The 21,896-nt window shown below is 40.3% G+C and overlaps 2 protein-coding genes across 2 annotated transcripts; both read left to right on the forward strand.

The window, feature by feature from the left end:
• Positions 1-2,577: 2,577 nt before the first annotated feature.
• Positions 2,578-6,729, forward strand: LOC143891813 (protein SRG1-like). The gene is made up of 4 exons (XM_077396328.1): positions 2,578-2,930; positions 3,486-3,727; positions 4,511-4,835; positions 6,122-6,729. The coding sequence occupies exons 1-4, from the start codon at positions 2,676-2,678 to the stop codon at positions 6,392-6,394; spliced, it is 1,095 nt and encodes a 364-aa protein (XP_077252443.1). The 5' UTR covers positions 2,578-2,675; the 3' UTR covers positions 6,395-6,729.
• Positions 6,730-10,343: 3,614 nt separating this feature from the next.
• On the forward strand, positions 10,344-21,038 carry LOC143891814 (protein SRG1-like). The gene is made up of 4 exons (XM_077396329.1): positions 10,344-10,716; positions 11,792-12,033; positions 12,748-13,072; positions 20,444-21,038. Exons 1-4 carry the CDS (start codon positions 10,462-10,464, stop codon positions 20,714-20,716), a joined length of 1,095 nt encoding a protein of 364 aa, XP_077252444.1. The 5' UTR covers positions 10,344-10,461; the 3' UTR covers positions 20,717-21,038.
• The last annotated feature ends 858 nt before the right edge of the window (positions 21,039-21,896 follow it).

The following is a 21,896-nucleotide window of genomic DNA, read 5'->3' on the forward strand; positions in this document are numbered from 1 at the left end:
AGATGTAGGGCATCTGAACAGATTGGCTATCTATAAACTTGAAGAGGAGAGAGAAAATTACTCTTTAATATTTTGGGTTCTAGTGAAGACATGTCCGGGATATCTAATCCCTGGTCAACCATCTTTATTTTATATAGATTGTAGATTATTGCATAATTTGCTCCGATAATCTTGGGAGGTTGGGGGTGTTGAGATAAGGCTTCTAGAGAGAGGATGTGGGGTCAATGCCCAAGGTGTTGCGGTAGAGAGAGAGAGAGAGATAGAGAGAGAGTCTTCTTGTTACCCTCATCGTAACGAGTCTATTGAGTCTAGGGGTGCAATTTGGGCGGGCTCAACCCGAACCCAACGAATTCAACCAGGGAAAAAGTCGGGTTGGGTTGGGTTGGGTTCTCTCAACCCGGGTTGAGTTCAAGTCGGGTTCGGGTTGAGGGCTTGGGCAACCCGACCCGAGTGAACCCGACATTTTTAAAAAAAAATTAAAATTTTTAAGCTAAAAATCTTCGGTTGGTTCAGGTTGGGGTTGGCAAAAAGGGTTCCTCGGGTCGGGTCGTGTTCGGGCTCACCAAATGGTTGCTCGGGTTAAGGTTCGGGGTCGGGTTGGCCTCAACCCAACCCGAGTTGCACCCCTAATTGAGTCTGACTAGGGGCTATTTTGGGTCAAGTAATATAAATATAATGTACAAAAAATCATTTAAAATTGCACTGATAAATGTTGCCCTTTCTCAACCCTTTGTTGAAGAAAACACCGTAAGAAAAAAAGAAATGACAGAAAAACCATAAAAGGAGAGAAACTTTTCTCTTGAATTTAATTTCAAACAACTTGTTTACACCCATTTTGGGTTTAATCGGCTATAGATGACCGAATTTTCAAGTGGTAATCTGCTTGGACTTGGTCAACTAAGTTATATGACTGCCGGCAGTTGTGGGAGAACATGCATGTACTAGAAACTATAAGGGTGGATAGTTATTGAAGATTTTATCGGAGCACGTTTACCTTTAAGGAGGCAGTCAGTCAAGTGGGACTGAACTAGCAAGACACCATTTGTTTGGGTTGATTGAAGGGTGTGGTACAACTATTGCCAATGGTGAGAAGATGGATGATAATCACCTGGACAATGATAGACGTGAGACAAAGGAGACCCATTGTCGGTAGTTGCCAAAAAAATTTCCTCTTAGAAGAATGTAGGGTAATGAGGAACGGTGACCCGAATAAATATATAAGGAGGCATCTAACTCCAAGGAAGAGGTTCCAGGACCAAATCCAAACATATATTAGCACTTTATCCTTACTTTTTCAGCACTAGTACCTAGGGGTGGAGGCAAATATAGCACCCCATCATGACTTGCAAAATTCCATTTATACTCTGCATCCAATGCAGCCCCATGACCTGCAAAATTCCTTCTATACTCCGCATTGAATGTACATGCATGCTTTAGTTAGTTTACTGGCCATGGCCCCCCAAATGACCAATGCAGCCAAGTGTAAATTAGTCCCCTCCGCCCTGCCCCAAGTGTAAATTCCTAGCTCCGCCCCTGCTCGTACCTTTTACTTTTTGTAGCTGTAGCTATACTCGGATTAAGGAAGCAATGGGTTCTTCTTCTCAAGTGAGATTGTCTCTTTAATTCGTTTATCCCTTGCACCAGTGTCTGGTTTGTGTTGTTTTGATGTGTAGTTCGAGTCGAACGGTCCGTCGACCCCGAGTATCATCGCTCATGCTCCTCCCTTACTTATAGCGTCGCGCTTTCCACCTAGAAAGTCATTTACATGTGTGCAAAGGTAAAGGAGCCCAAGGAAGAAGTGTTGTTCTCATCTTCTTCTCAATCACCTGAAATCCAATCCCAAGGTACGGAAACATTTCGGTCTTCGAGGCCCTCGAATTTAGTTTCCGATTTCTTAACTCGAGAGAGGCTGGCACGCCCAAGCATGTACACAGGCACCTACGCACGCAGGCAGGCACGCGCATTTTAGACCGAACACAACTACAGACCTCACATTTTGCACTGATTGTCCTTTTACAATCAAAGACACAGGGTGTATGTCAAACCAAATAGTAGACGTCCACTTCCACTCTTTTTAAAATTAAATCTAACAAAAAAGCCTATTCTAAGTTGAACTTCTAGAAACAAGTGCTAGTCATAAAAGGTGGGCCCGGCCCCTCCGACTGGCCGTGACTCTGCGCATAGTCTTCATACGTGTTATTGGGTTTTCCTATTTTGAGGAATGCTGAAGTCAAGAGCGCCCTTGGAAAAATCAGATGAAAGGGCACCCCCATTGGTGGAATGTCGAGCAGAGTGCATTTAATGTTCTTTGACTTTTACATGTTATAAATGCAATGGCCAGATGTTCCACCGATGTGGGCGCCCTTTCATCGGCTTTTTGCAAGGGCGCCTTCAGTTTAGCATTCCTCTACTATTTATATGTTTCTACAATGAAACTTTAGTTAAAAATAATTTGATTGATCCGCTGGTCGATCTCGCGAGTCCTTTGTCAATCAGCCCAGAAATAAAATGAAAATAAAAAAAGGGTGAGTGGTCAAACTTGGCCGGCTTTACATACCAAGGAAAGGAGTTTAAGCCAAACATTTGTTTATTAGAGTTATCAATAAAAACTCGATATAAATTCCTCATACCTCTTTCTCTCTATCTAATATCTATCTCTCTCTCTCTGCAATTCCATGGCGTCTACAAAGGGTGTAACACTTGGAAGTTCAATTATAGTGCCCAGTGTTAAAGAGATGGTCAACCATCAATTGGTGTCGGTCCCACCTAGGTACGTGCGTCCGGATCTAGATCCATCTTCGATCATCTCGGCCGGTGGGTCCCTTACAGATGTTCCAGTCATCGATATGGAGAGATTGCTCGTTGGACAATCTGTGCCTTCTGAATTGGAAAAGCTACACTCTGCTTGCAAGGAATGGGGTTTCTTCCAGGTCAGTCTCCCCACCATTTTCATCCCATGAATGATTGCATAAGAAATTATATTTACACCCCCTTTGTTTCGGTGGGGTTCTAGCCTTAGTCGACCCGACCTAATTTTATTGCGATTTTCAAAACCGTAGGGCATATTTAGCTACTATGAATTTTTTTTCATGATAAATCGGTGTCTCAAGTGGTGAGAGACGGATAGGGCGGGTAGTGTCCCAAATTCATGCTGAGCGGCTAGAAATAAAAAATAAAAAGCTATACTCAAAATTGGACCGTCGTTTCCCCTCCCTTTCCACTCTCATCTTTTCATTTTTCTTTGGTATCTCTTTTTCTTAGGCAAATTATTTACCTCTTGACTTTGTTTTTGTTATCTTTGTTCCCTAAATTTTAGGGGCGCAACTTGGGTCGGGTCAGGTTGAGCTTTTGCTAAAATATGAGTTGGAATCAACCCGAACCCGATTTTAAGGCAAAAGCTCAACCCGAATTCTGAAAAATTGACCCCAGTTGCACCCCTACTAAATTTAAGTACTGTTATTGCTAACGAGGGCAATGTTTTGCAGTTGGTGAACCATGGAGTGAGCTCTTCTTTGATTGAGAAAATGAAGTCGGACGTTCACAATTTCTTTGGGCTTTCCTTGGAAGAAAAGAAGAAATTTTGGCAGCAGCCAGGGCAAGTAGAAGGATTTGGGCAGATATTTGTCCAATCAGAAGAGCAGAAACTTGATTGGGCTGATGTGTTTTTCTTATCCACCAACCCACCTTCTCACAGGAAACCCCATCTATTTGACACCCTTCCCTTCAGGTAAATCTTATGTTCTAATTTTTGCAAAGAGGAATAGTATTGAGAGGTATAAACACCCAATCAGATCACAATTTCATTGATCTGGACCGTCGACTTGGTGGGCTTTTCTTGGTTGGCCAAAGAAGAAAATGCACTAATCAAATTCTCCTAATAAAAATGCAATCAATAGCTTATGTTTATAATAAATTGTTTTTTGCAAAAAATTGAAGGAAAAAATTTCAGCCCAACCGAACATTCCCTTCGGCTCTGTTTGGATGCATGAAATTTTTTCCTAAGAAATTTTTTCCAGCATTTGGTAAACTAATTTGGCATGGAAATTTTTTCCAAAACCGAAAATTTAACCTGTTTTCAAGGAAAATTGTAAACCTACTAGACCTTGGATTTTTTTCCCCTTGGATTTCTTTTTTCATAATTTTTTCCCTAGATTTTGTGTGGCCCTGTTCATTTTGGATTTTGTGTCCAAGACTGATTACTAGACTTAAATTAAACTCAATTTTGAGTCCAATAATCAGAGAAAAAGAGCAAATACCGAACAAACACCCACATTTTGCTAAGTAATGAAACTTAATCACTGTCCGATCAAGATCGAACTGTCACAAGACAAGGTCCCACTTCTGTTAAATTTTTAATTGATTAAGTTGACAGATATCTTTAATCTCATGCATGAGGTTTGCTAAATTGCTAGTGTCAACGGCCCCTCTTTAATCCCTTTAGCCCACTTCTCTTAATCGATTATTCTATCACATAGATTCTTTGTATTAATTTCATTTGTTTCTATTGTAGCGCGACCTTGGATGCGTACTCATCAGAATTACAAAAGCTGGCCATGAAAGTTTTGGACCAAATGGCAAAGGCTTTAGGGATGGACACTGAGGAGATGAGAGATCTGTTTATAGAAGGACATCAAGCAATGAGGATGAATTACTATCCTCCATGTCCACAACCAGAGCAGGTCATCGGCCTAACACCTCATTCCGATTCCGTCGCACTTACCCTTCTCCTTCAGGCTAATGATGTGGAAGGCCTTCAGATAAGGAAAAATGGCATGTGGAATCCTGTTAAACCTCTTCCAAATGCCTTCATAGTCAACATAGGCGACATTTTGGAGGTAATTTAATGACTTAGGCCATGTTTGGCAACCATTCTTTTTTTTTTTTTCACAGAATATTAGTTTACCAAGTGATGAGAGAGGACTATGGGGAGTATTTAGATTGATGGTGCGAAGTGGCTGAAAATAGGGAAAAGAAAAACTCTACTCAAAATATATAGAGCTTTTTCCCTCTATTTTCAGCCACTTCTCACCCTCTCCTCACTCTTGCCTCCCAATTCTCTCCCTCTACCATAATATGCTAGCTCTTTGTAAGTATTTACCATCTATTATCATATTGGCCTCACATATAAGGTTGCACCCTACAAAGTTTGGCAAATCATCTTTTTTTAATCTGACTAATCAAGGAGTAGATGAATCCATCGATCTGCGGTAGATGGAAACACACAACAAATAAAATAATTGGACGACAACGAAAAAGATCGACTACAAAAGCTTACATTATTCATTGACTTGTGTGACTACATCCATTCAAGAAGGCAATCCTGTAGGGAATTTAACCGGGTAGAACTCACCCCTAAAAGCTAGCCGTTAGAGGGAGGGTGCCCATTCCCTTATAACCCATCCCCATCCATTTCACTTATCCGATGTGGGACTATTTACTTTTGTGTGGAACCCCCAACAATCTCCCCCTCCACGTGGAAGCAACGTGGACAATCTCACCCCTCCACGCAGCGGCAACATTGAACCACAAGATACTACACCGGGGTTTCCGAGATCTTTCCCGAGGGACATTCCCGCTCTCGAAGGCAAACCGGGGTTACCACACCTTGAGCTCTGATACCATTTGGAGGGAACTTTGGACAAAGGAAGATCTTCCTTTGTCCAAATCATTTGCCGCAACAAATCCAAGAGCCTCCACTATATGAGAAGATTATAAAGTACAGATAAACAAATGGTCTAACTAAGACCTTGTTGGTGAAAATTATGGGGATGAAGAATAAGACACTTCAGGGCACATTATAATCGTCACTCTCCTCAATACAATTTTTGCCCCCACCGGTTGAAGAACAGGTGTGCACTGGCTTACCACGAATATAGCCTCCAGGAAACATTGAAATCCAGTCCCAATTGACTGGCGTCTATCTTTACCCTTGGATTAGACAAACTTGTTGAGAAGGCTAGTCTCGGATTATGCACAAAACAAAATAAACTACAGTGAAGAAAGAAAATAACACAAAAATAAAGACTCAAAAAGACCTCAAGAAGAAAATAACACAACAAAATAGTAGATGATTTCACCATTGAATCTGGGTTTACTTTCTCATTTTGATGTGCTTTGGCAGATGATAAGCAATGGGGTCTACCGTAGCATCGAGCACCGGGCCACAGTGAATCCAGTGCAAGAGAGGCTCTCCATCGCTACGTTCTACAGCCCACGATTCTCGGCAGAGATTGGCCCTGCATTCAGTCTGATCAACCCACAAAACCCAGCTTTGTTTAAGAGGATAGGCACAGAACAGTGGTTCAAAGGCTTCTTCTCAAAGGAACTCAAAGGCAAATCATATCTTGACTACATGAGGATAGAAAATGGGGAAGCCAATACCAATTCTAACTGAGGATCACTGAATATACTTTTCTGCACAAGTACCAGCTAATAAACAATGTCATGTTGCAAAATAAGTTGGGGGATAACGAAAGGCTTCTTATTGGTTAATGTTGATGGGACCTACCCCATTTCAGTTGTGTTGTGTGAATCTGTCCCATTGCTTCAGCCAATGGGGAGCTGAGGACTAGCTTTGTGTGGTAGCCCGTGATCTCCTCTCCTTGTATTATTTTTTATGGAACTTGCCTATCTAAATTTGGGTCTTTTACCAAGGTCCCAATTGGTTATGTACTACAGTACTACAAATAATTTTAGCCAATATACAATGTCTGGTGAAGTAAAATGCAATCTGCATGAACCAATTAAAATGTTAAATACAGAATATGATTGGAATTTGATTTTAATCCGCCATGAACATGGAAAATAGACATTTTCTTTTCAAACAATTAATTCATTATTAAATTGTACCCAAAAAAATAGGCTGTGTATGAACAAATTGCCAGAACAAGGAACCAGAATCAGAATCAGCATCATATTCAAAATCCTATTCTGATTCCCTAGCAAATGGAATGAGGTTTCCATAATATGCAGTTTCTCTTTACATCGGAGGGCTAGGATCATTCTATGAAAATGATATTGTAGGGCACAACCTTCATTTTGACAAATATGGGTGGGGCTACCTGTTGGGGGTTTCACGTGAAAGCAAAAATAGTCCCACATCGGAAAAGTCAATGGATGTGGATTTGCTTATAAGTGATGGGCAGCCTCCGTCTAATGGCTAGCTTTTAGGGGCGAGTTCTACCCTGTGAAGTGTCCCTACAAGTGGTATCAAAGCTAGGGCGTGGTAACCCCGGTTTGCTTCTGAGGGCGGGAATGTGCCTCGGGAAATATCTCAGTAACCCCGATAATGCCTGCGATGACGGAATAATCCCTCGGGGTAGATCTCATAGTTCCCACGTTGCACATACGTGGATTGGGCGAGATTGTCCACATTGCTTCAACATGGAGGGAGAGATTGTTGGGGGTTCCACGTGAAAGCAAAAATAGTCCCACATCGGAAAAGTCAATGGATGCAGATTTGCTTATAAGGGATGGGCACCCTCCCTGTAACGGCTAGCTTTTAGGGGCGAGTTCTACCCTGTTAAGAGTCCCTACACTACCTTGTTTAAAGATTTCAACAAATTAATTGTTGGGCCCACCAACGGTTCATGTTGGAGAGAGAGACCGCGGGTTTAGTAATGTTAGTAATGTTGTACCGGTTGTAGACTAGAAGGGGGGATATCACTGCCTTTTTTTTTAATTGTTGATTCAAATCTTCATTTTGTTATGATTTGATGATCCTATAGTTTATTGGACTGTTTGGAATGAAATTCTATCTACTTATAATTTTCTAGCGAAAGGGTTTGATTTTTCAAATTTCAACACTAAGGCGGATGAATATTAGTTCAAATGGGCATTGGAATTTAAAAAAAAAAAAAACAATTATGGAAGCTAGCTCGCTCCCAGGAAATTTCTAAATATTATTCTTTCTACTTTGGACCTTATAGATTTATAGATGTAGGGCATCTGAACAGCTAACTTGAAGCGGAGAGAGAAAATTACTCTTTAATATTTTGGGTTCTAGTGAAGACATGTCCGGGATATCTAATCCCTGGTCAACCATCTTTATTGTATATAGATCGTAGATTATTGCATAATTTGCTCCGATAATCTTGGGAGGTTGGGGGTGTTGAGATAAGGCTTCTAGAGAGAGGATGTGGGGTCAGTGCCCAAGGTGTTGCGGTAGAGAGAGAGGGAGAGAGAGAGAGAGTCTTCTCGTTACCCTCATCATAACGAGTCTATTGAGTCTAGGGGTGCAATTTGGGCGGGCTCAACCCGAACCCGACGAATTCAACCAGGGAAAAAGTCGGGTTGGGTTGAGTTCAGGTTGGGTTCTCTCAACCCGGGTTGAGTTCAAGCCGAGTTCGGGTTGAGGGCTTGGGCAACCCGTCCCGAGTGAACCCGACATTTTAAATAATTTTTAAAAATTTTTAAGCTAAAAATCTTGGGTTGGTTCAGGTTAGGGTTGGCAAAAAGGGTTCCTCGGGTCGGGTCGGGTTTGGGTTGACCAAATGGTTGCTCGGGTTCGGGTTGGCCTCAACCCGACCCAACCCGACCCGAGTTGCACCCCTAATTGAGTCTGACTAGGGGCTATTTTGGGTCAAGTAATATAAATATAATGTACAAAAAAACATTTAAAATTGCACTGATAAATGTTGCCCTTTCTCAACCCTTTGTTGAAGAAAACACCGTAAGAATAAAAGAAATGACGGAAAAACCATAAAAGGAGAGAAACTTTTCGCTTGAATTTAATTTCAAACAACTTGTTTACACCCATATTGGGTTTAATCGGCTATAGATGACCGAATTTTCAAGTGGTAGTCTGCTTGGACTTGGTCAACTAAGTTATATGACAAGCCGGAAGTTGTGGGAGAACATGAATGTACTAGAAACTATAAGGGTGGATAGTTATTGAAGATTTTATCAGAGCACGTTTACCTTTAAGGAGGCAGTCAGTCAAGAGGGACTGAACTACCAAGACACCATTTGTTTGGGTTGATTCAAGGGTGTGGTACAACTATTGCCAATGGTGAGAAGGTGGATGATAATAACCTGGACAATGATAGACGTGAGAAAAAGGAGACCCATTGTCGGTAGTTGCCAAAAAAATTTCCTCTAAGAAGAATGTAGGGTAGTGAGGAACGGTGACCCGAATAAATATATAAGGAGGCATCTAACTCCAAGGAAGAAGTTCCAGGACCAAATCCAAACATATATTAGCACTTTATCTTTACTTTTTCAGCACAAGCACCTAGGGGTGGAGGCAAATATAGCACCCCATCATGACTTGCAAAATTCCATTTATACTCTGCATCCAATGCAGCCCCATGACCTGCAAAATTCCTTCTATACTCCGCATTGAATGTACATGCATGCTGTAGTTAGTTTACTGGCCATGGCCCCCCCAAATGACCAATGCAGCCAAGTGTAAATTAATCCCCCCCCCCCCCCCCCCCCCTCCCCCAAGTGTAAATTCCTAGCTCCGACCCTGCTTGTACCTTTTACTTTTTGTAGCTGTAGCTATACTCGGTTTAAGGAAGCAATGGGTTCTTCTTCTCAAGTGAGATTGTCTCTTTAATTCGTTTATCCCTTGGACCAGCGTCTGGTTTTTGTTGTTTTGATGTGTAGTTCGAGTCGAACGGTCCGTCGACCCCGAGTATCATCACTCATGCTCCTCCCTTACTTATAGCGTCTCGCTTTGCACCTAGAAAGGCATTTACATCTGTGCAAAGGTAAAGGAGCCCAAGGAAGAAGTGTTGTTCTCCTCTTCTTCTCAATCACCTGAAATCCAATCCCAAGGTACGGAAACATTTCGGTCTTCGAGGCCCTCGAATTGAGTTTCCGATTTCTTACCTCGAGAGATGCCGGCACGTCCACGCATGTACACAGGCACCTACGCACGCACGCAGGCACGCGCATTTTATACCGAACACAACTGCACACTTCACATTTTGCACTTATTGTCCTTTTACAATTAAAGACACAGAGTCTATGTCAAACCAAATAGTAGACGTCCACTTCCACTCTTTTTAAAATTAAATCTAACACCGACTGGCCGTGACTCTGCGCATTTTCTTCTGACGTGTTATTGGGTTTTCCTATTTTGAGGAATGCTGAAGTCAAGAGCGCCCTTGGAAAAATCAGATGAAAGGGCACCCCCATTGGTGGAATGTCGACCAGAGTGCATTTAATGTTCTTTGACTTTTACGTGTTATAAATGCAATGGCCAGATGTTCCACCGATGTGGGCGCCCTTTCATCGGCTTTTTGCAAGGGCGCCTTCAGTTTAGCATTCCTCTACTATTTTAATGTTTCTAGTTTCTACAATGAAACTTTAGTTAAAAATAATTTGATTGATCCGCTGGTCGAGTGCTCAACTTGGTGAGTGCTCAGAAATAAAAAAGGGTGAGTGCTCAACTTGGCCGGCTTTCCATACCTCTCTCTCTATCTAATATCTATCTCTCTCTGCTTCTGCAAATCCATGGCGTCTACAAAGGTTGTAACACTTGGAAGTTCAATTATAGTGCCCAGTGTTAAAGAGATGGTCAACGATCAATTGGCGTCGGTCCCACCTAGGTACGTGCGTCCGGATCTAGATCCATCGTCGATCATCTCGGCCGGTGGGTCCCTTACAGATGTTCCAGTCATCGATATGGAGAGATTGCTCGTTGGACAATCTATGCCTTCTGAATTGGAAAAGCTACACTCTGCTTGCAAGGAATGGGGTTTCTTCCAGGTCAGTCTCCCCACCATTTTCATCCCATGAATTATTGCATAAGAAATTATACTTACACCCCCTTCGTTTCGGTGGGGTGGTTAGGACTTAGGAGTTAGGAGGTGTGTTGTTATTGTCAGTGATTTTCCCCAAAGTTTGTTTAAGTTTTGACATGGTCCTGCGTTCGTCGAGATTAGGGGGTCCAACTAGCGTCGGGTGATTTGACATGGTCCTGTGTTCGAAATTCGAAATTTGGTAATTTGGTTTGAAATTCCGGGCCAAATTTTCAAAATTTTGTAACACTTTCTTTTTTAAATAAATAATGACCGAAATCTGGCGAAAAATAAAATTTCGGAAAATTTCGGTTTCGGTCCCCACTGAAATCCGAAATTTCAGATTTCGGTCGAAATTTAAAACCATGGTTGGCATTGCCTTGGGTTGGGAACCCTAACTGCTAACTTGATTTAATTTTGGATTATGTTTAGGGGTTGGGAGTTCAGGTTGAACGTTTACGTTAAAATCAGGTCGGATTGGGAATTTGGGATCGATTCTTATTCATTTTTTTTTAGCAAAAGTTCAACCTGGCCTGACCCAAGTTGCAGCCCCTAGTTGTGTTAGGGTTCTAGCCTTAGTCGACCCGACCTAATTTTATTGCGATATTCAAAACCTCAGGGCACATTTGGCTACTATGAATTTTTTTTCATGATAAATCGGTGTCTCAAGTGGTGAGAGAGGGATAGGGCGGGTAGTGTCCCAAATTGATGCTGAGCGGCTAGAAATCAGGAAATAAAAAGCTATACTCAAAATTGGACCGTCGTTTCCCCTCCCTTTCCACTCATCTTTTCATTTTTCTTTGGTATCTCTTTTTCTTAGGCAAATTATTTACCTCTTGACTTTGTTTTTGTTATCTTTGTTCCCTAAATTTTAGGGGCGCAACTTGGGTCTGGTCAGGTTGAGCTTTTGCTAAAAAATGAGTTGGAATCAACCCGAACCCGATTTTAAGGCAAAAGCTCGACCCGAATTCCGAAAATTGACCCCAATTGCGCCCCTACTAAATTTAAGTACTGTTATTGCGAACGAGGGCAATGTTTTGCAGTTGGTGAACCATGGAGTGAGCTCTTCATTGATTGAGAAAATGAAGTCGGACGTTCACAATTTCTTTGGGCTTTCCTTGGAAGAAAAGAAGAAATTTTGGCAGCAGCCAGGGCAAGTAGAAGGATTTGGGCAGGTATTTGTCCAATCAGAAGATCAGAAACTTGATTGGGCTGATATGTTTCTCTTATCCACCAACCCACCTTCTCACAGGAAACCCCATCTATTTGATAACCTTCCCTTCAGGTAAATCTTATGTTCTAATTTTTGCAAAGAGGAATAGTCTTGAGAGCTATAAACACCCAATCAGATCACAATTTCATTGATCTGGACCGTCGACTTGGTGGGCTTTTCTTGGTTGGCCAAAGAAGAAAATGCACTAATCAAATTCTCCTAATAGTGCAATCAATAGCTTATGTTTATAACAAACATTGGTTGTTTTTCAAGGTTTTCTAACAAAAAATGAATTACCTGAAAAATGGATTACCAAAACCAGTACATTTTGTTTTTTGCAAAAAATTTCAGCCCAGCCGAATATTCCCTTCGGCTCTGTTTGGATGCATGAAATTTTTTCCTAAGAAATTTTTTCCAGCATTTGGTAAACTAATTTTGCATGGAAATTTTTTCCAAAACCGAAAATTTAAGCTGTTTTCAAGGAAAATTGTAAACCTACTGAGTCCAATAATCAGAGAAAAAGAGCAAATACCGAACAAACACCCACATTTTGCTAAGTAATGAAACTTAATCACTGTCCGATCAAGATCGAACTGTCACAAGACAAGGTCCCACTTCTGTTAAATTTTTTATTGATTAAGTTGACACATATCTTTAATCTCATGCATGAGGTTTGCTAAATTGCTAGTGTCAACGGCCCCTCTTTAATCCCTTTAGCCCACTTCTCTTAATCGATTATTCTATCACATAGATTCTTTGTATTAATTTCATTTGTTTCTATTGTAGCGCGACCTTGGATGCTTACTCATCAGAATTACAAAAGCTGGCCATGAAAGTTTTGGACCAAATGGCAAAGGCTCTAGGGATGGACACTGAGGATATCAGAGATCTGTTTATCGAAGGACATCAATCAGTGAGGATGAATTACTATCCTCCATGTCCACAACCAGAGCAGGTCATCGGCCTAACACCTCATTCCGATGCCGTCGCACTTACCCTTCTCCTTCAGGCTAATGATGTGGATGGCCTTCAGATAAGGAAAAATGGCATGTGGAATCCTGTTAAACCTCTTCCAAATGCCTTCGTAGTCAACATAGGCGACATTTTGGAGGTAATTTAAAGACTTAGGCCATGTTTGGCAACCATTCTTTTTTTTTTTTTTCACAGAATATTAGTTTACCAAGTGATGAGAGAGGACTATGAGGAGAATTTAGATTGATGGTGCGAAGTGGCTGAAAATAGGGAAAGAAAAACTCTACTCAAAATAGAGCTTTTTCCCTTTATTTTCTGCCACTTCTCACCCTCTCCTCACTCTTGCCTCCCAATTCTCTCCCTCTACCATAATATGCTAGCTCTTTGTAAGTATTTACCATCTATTATCATATTGGCCTCACATATAAGGTTGCACCCTACAAAGTTTGGCAAATCACCTTTTTTTAATCTGACTAATCAAGGAGTAGATGAATCCATCGATCTGCGGGAGATGGAAACACACAACAAATAAAATAATTGGACGACAACGAAAAAGATCGACTACAAAAGCTTACATTATTCATTGACTTGTGTGACTACATCCATTCAAGAAGGCAATCCTGTAGGGAATTTAACCGGGTAGAACTCACCCCTAAAAGCTAGCTGTTAGAGGGAGGGTGCCCATTCCCTTATAACCCATCCCCATCCATTTCACTTATCCGATGTGGGACTATTTACTTTTGTGTGGAACCCCCAACAATCTCCCCCTCCACGTGGAAGTAACGTGGACAATCTCATGTTAGTGTAATTAGGGTTTAAGCAAGGATGCTTAAAGCATTACACCCAAGGTATCTAGTTTGGAATACCAAGTTTGTTGCCTTCAGCCCCTATATATAGAGATACACTAGGGTTATAAGAGGTTAATGGGCTCCAGCCCAAATGGGCCCACTACACTTGATCCATTACCTATTGGGCTTATATTAGAACATACATGGGTTATATTATATACCCAACAATCTCCTCCTATGTTCTACATATAGCACAATCCAATAGATAGATAATGTGATGTCCAAACAAAATTATTGAATCATCCATATCACCATATCAATAAAGATTTGTAACCCAACTGAAAAACAAAAATACTTTAAAGAATAACCAAGAGTTTTAGAAATAATCTAAACTCAAACATAAGCAGTTTCATATGTAGGTGAACTATTTAATCAACGGAAAAGAAAATAATAGTTCACACTGCGCTATAAGGATTCACTCATCAAGTAAGTTATCCTCATCAAGATCCAAATTGAGGCAATCTCCTTCATTTTCGCCAATTCCTGTAAATTACCAAATATGAATTTCATTAAAAATGAATCCAATCATTTGTGTATTTTACTAAAGGTATCTAGTTCTACCAGAAGAACTTAGTACAATTTCATGATGGCTGAAAAAACAAATATCAATATCAATAAGCATCAATGTCAAGTTTCAATCAAGAACAAGACCTAAACAGTTTCTTTTACAAAGAACCATTCCATGTTTCCATTTGGAATGTTATAGGCATCATATCCAAATTGAGTTAAGCTGTATCATCAAGTTTGGAATGAAACAACCTTTCCCAAGAAGGACATGTCATCAAATGTGGAATGACATAAAGATAACTGTTAACATCATTGAAACATATCAAGTGCTTATCTTGGCCAAGATAGGGAGATTCGAAAAATTCAAAATAATATGAATGTAGGTTAAGACACGTCTACACAGTCTTTAACCCCATCTCCCCCACAGTTTTGAATATTCGATCTTTGTTCAGTCCCTTCATAAGAGCATCGGCCATATTATCCTTTGATCTCACATCAACCAAACTGATAATACCTTGTTCTAGAAGATAATTTAGCGTGTCATGTTTCAGCCTGACATGTCTTCTCTTACCATTAAAGAGTGAGTTTTTCACAATCGTAATTGTAGCTTGATTATCACAGAACAAACTTAAAGAGTTAATCTTTAAATGGGTCAATGGAATGTCCAGGATCAGATCCCTTATCCACTCTGCTTCATCTCCTGTAGAAGCTAAAGCATAAAGTTCTGATTCCATAGATGACAGAGCAATACAGGTCTGTCTTTTTGACTTCCATGCAACAACGGCTCCACCCAGTGTAAAAACATAACCACTGGTAGATTTACTGTCTCCTAATTCTGAGCCCCATGATGCATAAGAATACCCTTCAAGGATAGGAGGATGGCCATTATAACATAGAGCATATCCTTGAGTACCCTTAAGGTATCTCATCAGCCTCATAAGGGCATCCCAGTGCTCATGGCCAGGATTACTAGTGAAACGACTCAGCATGCCAACTGTAAAGGCTATGTCTGGCCTAGTGCAACTCATAGCATACATGAGACTACCAATCAGTTTAGAATAATCTAACTGATTCACACTGTCTCCTTCATTAGAGATCAACTTCTTGGTATAATCAAACGGTGTCTCAATCGGTTTACACTCACTGTATCCCCATGTAGAAAGTAGTTTTTCAATATAATGGGCTTGGCTAAGAGTAATCCCTTGCCTTTCAAAACTTACTTTCATACCAAGAATGGTGTCAACCACACCAAGATCTTTCATGTCGAATTCTTGAGCCAAAGTAGTTTTCACGTCACTCATTACAGAGAGATCGGAACCAAGAATCAACATATCGTCTACATACAAGCAAATAATTGCAACCTTATTCGACACAAAACGAAAGTAAAGGCATTTATCTGAGTAACTGGTCTGAAAACCAAAGCTCTTTACTACCTTGTCAAATTTTTGATGCCACAATTTAGGTGCTTGTTTAAGACCATACAAAGATTTGTGTAACTTACAAACTTTGTTCTCGAAACCCTCCATGACAAACCCTTCAGGTTGGTTCATGTAGATTTCCTCTGTGAGGTCTCCATTAAGGAAAGCCGTTTTTACATCCATTTGATGCACAACATACTTCTCAATAGAAGCCAAAGCAAGAAGAATTCTTATCGTTGCCAAATGACAGACCGGTGAGTAAATATCAAAGTAGTCTATCCCACTGACTTGAGTATAGCCCTTAGCTACTAAACATGCTTTATACCGAGCTATGGATCCGTCAAAATTAAGTTTCTTCTTCAAAATCCACTTACAGCCCACAATCTTAGTCCATTTTGGCAAATCGACTAGCTGCCAAGGTTGATTTTGTAACATAGAGTTCATTTCATCATCAATGGCTTCTGCCCACAACAAAGAGTCCCTAGATCTCATCGCTTCCTTATAGGTTGACGGATCAATCTCTACATGGTAGGTCACAAAGTCCTCACCAAAGTTCTTGGGTACTCTATCTCTTGTAGAAACTCTTAAAGGTTCTGATGTAGAAATCAGTGTAGGACAGGTGTCAGAAATATTCTGTTCAAACTCTACAGCGATTCTGTAACCATCTCAGTATCGCCAGGTAGGTTCAAACCATGATCTCTGAGAAATTTATTCTCAAAGAATATTGCATCTCTAGATTCTATAACCAAATTGGTAGATAGATCCAAAAATCGATCAGCAGCACTATCTTCTGCACCACCTAGATAAACACAAGTGTTGGTTCTAGGTCCTACCTTAGGTCTCCTAGGATCTTGTATCCTCACATAAGCAATACAGCCGCAAGTCTTAAGAGTGTCATATCTACAAGGATGTTTATGCCATAATTCATAAGGAGTGGTGGTCAACTTAGAGTGTGGTACTCTATTCAGAATGTTATTTGCAGTTAAAGCTGCTTCTCCCCAATAGCTAGTAGGCATGCCAACTGTCAATAACATAGAGTTTAACATTTCAGTTAACGTCCAGTTCTTACGTTCAGCTATGACATTAGATTGAGGTGAGTAAGGAGCATTAGTTTCAAGTATTATGCCCTGAGAGGCACAGAATTCCTTGAACTCTGTCAAAGTGTATTATCCTCCTCTATCACTCCTAAATCGCTTAATTTTCAAGTTCAATTGATTTTCAACACGATTCTTGAAATTTTTAAATTTATCAAAAGCTTCATCTTTCGATTTTAGGAGATAAATATGACAATATCTAGAAAAATCGTCTATAAAAGTGATTAAATACTTCCGACCACCTCGAGTAGTGAAACTTTTAAAGTCACAGAGGTCAAAATGTATTAACTCAAGAAGTTGTGTGCTCCTAGAAACCGAACGAAAAGGTTTTCTAGTGATCTTGGTTTGTGCACACACTTCACATTTGTCAAATCTAATCGATGTATCTAAAGGTATATCATAAGTTTTAGCAAGTGTGACCATTTTCCTATAGTTCACATGTCCCAACCTAGTGTGTAACAACTTATGATCAATCAAAGTGGAACTAACCTGACTAACGGTTTCATTTGCTAAACTCAATCTATACATACCATCGATTAAGAAAGCACAACCAAAATAATAAGAGTTAAGAGTTAAAGTTACTCTACCACCCAAAAAAGATGAACACATGCCAGCATTGTCTAAAAGACTAATAGAAATTAAATTCATTTGAATAGCATGAACTACTTTAACATTTTTTAAACTTAGTATTTTACCTGAAGAAATGACCAAGTTCGCAGTTCCAATGTGAGTCACATTTGCCTCAGCTCCACTAGCCACTATAACGGTCTCTTTCATGCCAACAGCATCCGTAAGTAGTTTCTTCGAGTTGCAAACATGGCAGGTGGCTCCTGTATCTAACCACCAGTCTGAAGAAGTACTGGCCTTACCATTGCCTAACATGGCAATAAAACTCTTAGGCGCAGCACTGCCCACCATCATATGAGTTTCTTTTTGTGGTGTGTCAGATTTAGCCTTCTTAGGTTGTTTACACTCTGCAGCAAAATGACCTCATTTTCCACAATTGTGGCACTTGCCCTTCTTTTTCTGAAAGATAGTCTTTTTGGCCTCCAACTTCGAATTGTCACTTTTAGGTGACTTGGATTTCCGAGGAAATTTCTTGGGATATGTTACCCCGTTAGCAGCAGACTGTTGCTGTCTAACCATCTCCAAGTTATTCCTAGCTCGATTCTCATCTTCGATTCAAATGAATCGTTTGAGATCATCCAGTCCCACTTGCACCTTTTTCCGATACATCTCGATTTTGAAAGAGTGCCATACAGATGGTAACTTGTATATTATTACACCCACAAGAAACGAATCACAGACAACTATTTTCTCATTATGCAACTTAGATCTCAAATTCTCTAGATCAGTGACTTGGGGAGTGATTTTCTTGTCTTCTTGAAACTTGAAATCCATGAATTTGTCCACCAGATGGGTCTTGGACAATTCCTCCTCCTTCTTGAATTGAGCATCTAAGTTGTCCCATATTGCTTTAGCAGTATTATATTTACTATAGGTTTCTGCAAGACGATCTGAAGGACAATTCAACAAGTAGTCTTTGCAGAAATCCTCATCTCTAAGCCATTGAGATTCATCAACTTCTTCATCTGTCTCAGCAAAAGTCGGTGTAAAAACAATTCATATATTTTAGACCGAATTGAGTCTTTCGCTTCCAAGAGTTAAACTCAGACCCACCAAAGGATTGAAGTTTGACCATCTCAAAAGGCATAGAATTCTTTTCCATTGTATTATTTAGATGAAATAAAAGTTGGAAAGAGTGCACCTGATCTCTAGCAAATAGGGAGCCAAAAAACCCTTCCAAAATAGCGATAGCAATGGAGTTCGCCGACAAGAACTTTCCGCAGTGATTCGACCGCTAACGTTTCTGGACCGAAGAATTTCTCCCACCACTTTTCGGATTGCAACGACCACAATTCGTTTTCAAGAGAAGAGTAACAGTGAGAATCCCCAAAGTGTTGTGAAAGGAAAATAACTTTACTTCCGTGAGAACCCTTGGTTCTTCTACCCACGGCCCAAAATTTTCACCAAAGTTTCAGTCTCCAACGGATTAGGTCTCCGAAAAACGACCCCAAAAAAAAAAACCGAGATTAACCCAAATCAAGAAGAATTTGGACCGCTAGCAAGAAGGCTTCCAAAATTGTCTCAAATCTACTGCTGTGTGAGAGAGAGTAACCCCCCAAACTTCTCACGCCCAAGAGAGCAACCCCAAACTTCAGATCTTGAGGCCCAAAAATTTCGAGAAGAGGATGGCTCGATCAATCAAAATAATGTCAAACAGGGTGAAGAAAAATCACACCCAAGCAAGAGAGTTGATGATGGGCAGACCCAACAAGACCACTGTTTCTACCAACTTCCAGGTGGCAGAGAGAGAGAGAGAGAGAGAGAGAGAGAGAGAGAGAGATAGAGCTTCAATAGAACACCAAAATATGAGATTTCTCAAAGTTGGGTTTTTTATAAACCCACATCAATTCAAGAAACCCACAAACAAAAACTTTATAGAAACCCAATTTCCCAAAACTTTGTTTTATTCCATTTAAAGAAAAACGAAATTCTAAACCCACGACGTTACTGCCGTGAGAAAACCCAAATCGCCCAACCTCTTTTTTCAAAACATATTTTGGGTTTGCAAGAGGCGGCGATGAGATTTTCCTTAATCGGTGTTGCAATTCGAAGATCCCTTCCCTTCTCACGGAAGTCAATTCCAATCTGCAACTGATGAGGGGTTTTCTGAGAAACACAAGAAACAGAAACGTTTTGGAGATGAAACCTACGCCCAATCTTGAAAACCCACGGCCAATAAAGCGATGAACAATTAGGGCTCAATAATGCTTTAAGATTGTTACTGTAATTAGGGTTTAAGCAAGGATGCTTAAAGCATTACACCCAAGATATCTAGTTTGGAATACCAAGTTTGTTGCCTCCAGCCCCTATATATAGAGATACACTAGGGTTATAAGAGGTTAATGGGCTCCAGCCCAAATGTGCCCACTACATATGATCTATTACCTATTGGGCTTATATTAGAACATACATGGGTTATATTATATACCCAACATCTCACCCCTCCACGCAGTGGCAACATGGAACCACAAGATACTACACCGGGATTTCCGAGATCTTCCCCGAGGGACATTCCCGCTCTCGAAGGCAAACCGGGGTTACCACACCCTGAGCTCTGATACCAGTTGTAGGGAACTTTGGACAAAGGAAGGTTAATGAGAAGATTATAGAGTACAAGATAAACAAATGGTCTAACTAAGACCTTTTTGGTGAAAATTATGGGGATGAAGAATAAGACACTTCAGGGCACATTATAATTGTCACTCTCTTCAATACAATTTTTGCCCCCACCAGTTGAAGAACAGGTGTGCACTGGCTTACCACGAATATAGCCTCCAGGAAACATTGAAATCCAGTCACAATTGACTGGCGTCTATCTTTACCCTTGGATTAGACAAACTTGTTGAGAAGGCTAGTCTCGGATTATGCACAAAACAAAATAAACTACAGTGAAGAAAGAAAATAGCACAAAAATAAAGACTCAAAAAGACCTCAAGAAGAAAATAACACAACAAAATAGTAGATGATTTCACCATTGAATCTGGGTTTACTTTCTCATTTTGATGTGCTTTGGCAGATGATAAGCAATGGGGTCTACCGTAGCATCGAGCACCGGGCCACAGTGAATCCAGTGCAAGAGAGGCTCTCCATCGCTACGTTCTACAGCCCACGATTCTCGGCAGAGATTGGCCCTGCATTCAGTCTGATCAACCCACAAAACCCAGCTTTGTTTAAGAGGATAGGCACAGAACAGTGGTTCAAAGGCTTCTTCTCAAAGGAACTCAAAGGCAAATCATATCTTGACTACATGAGGATAGAAAATGGGGAAGCCAATACCAATTCTAACTGAGGATCACTGAATATACTTTTCTGCACAAGTACCAGCTAATAAACAATGTCATGTTGCAAAATAAGTTGGGGGATAACGAAAGGCTTCTTATTGGTTAATGTTGATGGGACCTACCCCATTTCAGTTGTGTTGTGTGACTCTGTCCCATTGCTTCAGCCAATGGGGAGCTGAGGAGTAGCTTTGTGTGGTAGCCCGTGATCTCCTCTCCTTGTATTATTTTTTTTGGAACTTGCCTATCTAAATTTGGGTCTTTTACCAAGGTCCCAATTGGTTATGTACTACAAATAATTTTAGCTAATATACAATGTTTGGTGACGTAAAATGCAATCTGCATGAACCAATTAAAATGTTAACTTGGATGGAATATCACTCATTTCCCTAAAATAGTGGTGAACCGATAACGAAGGAGAGATCACCTCATCAGCAGTGACTAGCAAGGGAATCACATTCAATCTAAATTTTAGTCGGGTCAAACTTTAATGAGGGTTTAATTAATGTCATTCCAAACCACCATTAGTTCCACTGTCACAGCATCCGTGTCTCCGGAATGACCTGAAAAAAAGAAAGCACAATCATACATAAACCAAGTTTTTAAATTTCGGTTTTGGGTATAATTTTGGTCCTCACCGAAACCAAAATTTCTGCCAAAATCCCGAAATTTGGTAGAAGCACTCGAAACGTCCGTTTTGGCCGAAATTTAATATTTTATTAAAAATTTCACCAAAATTGCCGAAATTTGGTAAAATTCGGCAATTTAAAAGTTTTGGTGCAGACCGAAATCCAAAATTTCGGTTTCGGTTCCGACTAAAATCCGAAATTCCGGGTTTTGGCCGAAATTTAAAACCATGACATAATCTACACGAGATCTAATTGAACATATTCATACCAAAATTTGTGTGATCTATCCAAGTGCAAATTATAAAATTAACCAAATAATTCCTCTAGGAAGAATGATAACCATCCATTGCCATTAAAAAAAAAACAAAACAAAAAATGATAATCATCCATCAACCCTCTTAACGAGTGATTTAGATTGTCATTAATATTTTTGGGTCACAAACTATTAACTTTGTGTCACATGGACGGTTTGGATCATCCTACAATGTGGTCCGTACAGTACTTTTTGAAAAATGCAGTACCATAAGGGATTATACCATATAAAATCTCTTCTGTATAAAGA

Source organism: Tasmannia lanceolata, unplaced genomic scaffold (genome assembly GCF_043159265.1).
Source record: "Tasmannia lanceolata isolate RefF3 unplaced genomic scaffold, GAP_Taslan_0.1 ptg000015l, whole genome shotgun sequence".
Classification (NCBI taxonomy): Eukaryota; Viridiplantae; Streptophyta; class Magnoliopsida; order Canellales; family Winteraceae; genus Tasmannia; species Tasmannia lanceolata.